Here is a 478-nt window from a genome sequence, read left to right on the forward strand (position 1 = left end):
ACATTAACAGTGACCCCCAAAGTCCATAACCCTGTCAAGGTTGACCCTAAGGCCAGCCACACCTCAAAACCATTGGGCACCCTAAGAACTCCAACTGAAGAGGAGCCACCCACATTAACAGTGACCCCCAAGGTCCCCAGCTGTCCCAGCATGGAGGACAATATGCTCACCTGGCTGGGTGCCCAAGTGCCCTCTCCCACACGCAGCAGAACAGAAACAGGCACAACGGACACCAGGGTGACAATACACGAGGTACAACCTGCATCCCCCTGGCCTTCTAGGTCCACCTGGGAGAGGGGCGGCTCTTCTTGGAACCAAGGAAGGGAGGTGGACAGTGGGGCCCCCATGATCCTCACCTGGTCTGAGCCTCCCACGAGCAGATGCACCCCTCAGGGATGCGAGGACCCGCGCTGCTGCTCCCAGGGATGCGAGGACCCGCGCTGCTGCTCCCAGGGATGCGAGGACCCGCGCTGCTGCT

General features: G+C 60.7%; 1 protein-coding gene across 1 annotated transcript in view; it reads left to right on the top strand.

Annotated features, from left to right (window-relative positions):
• Nucleotides 1-478, top strand: part of Rtp3 (receptor transporter protein 3) — a 4,122-nt gene that overhangs the window by 3,359 nt on the left and 285 nt on the right. Inside the window, exon 4 of the mRNA XM_023700644.1 lies at nucleotides 40-475. Coding sequence (XP_023556412.1) covers nucleotides 40-475 — 436 coding nt within the window. The remainder of the gene's footprint in view (nucleotides 1-39; nucleotides 476-478) is intronic.

Source organism: Octodon degus, unplaced genomic scaffold (genome assembly GCF_000260255.1).
Source record: "Octodon degus isolate 3935 unplaced genomic scaffold, OctDeg1.0 scaffold00126, whole genome shotgun sequence".
NCBI classification, from domain to species: domain Eukaryota; kingdom Metazoa; phylum Chordata; class Mammalia; order Rodentia; family Octodontidae; genus Octodon; species Octodon degus.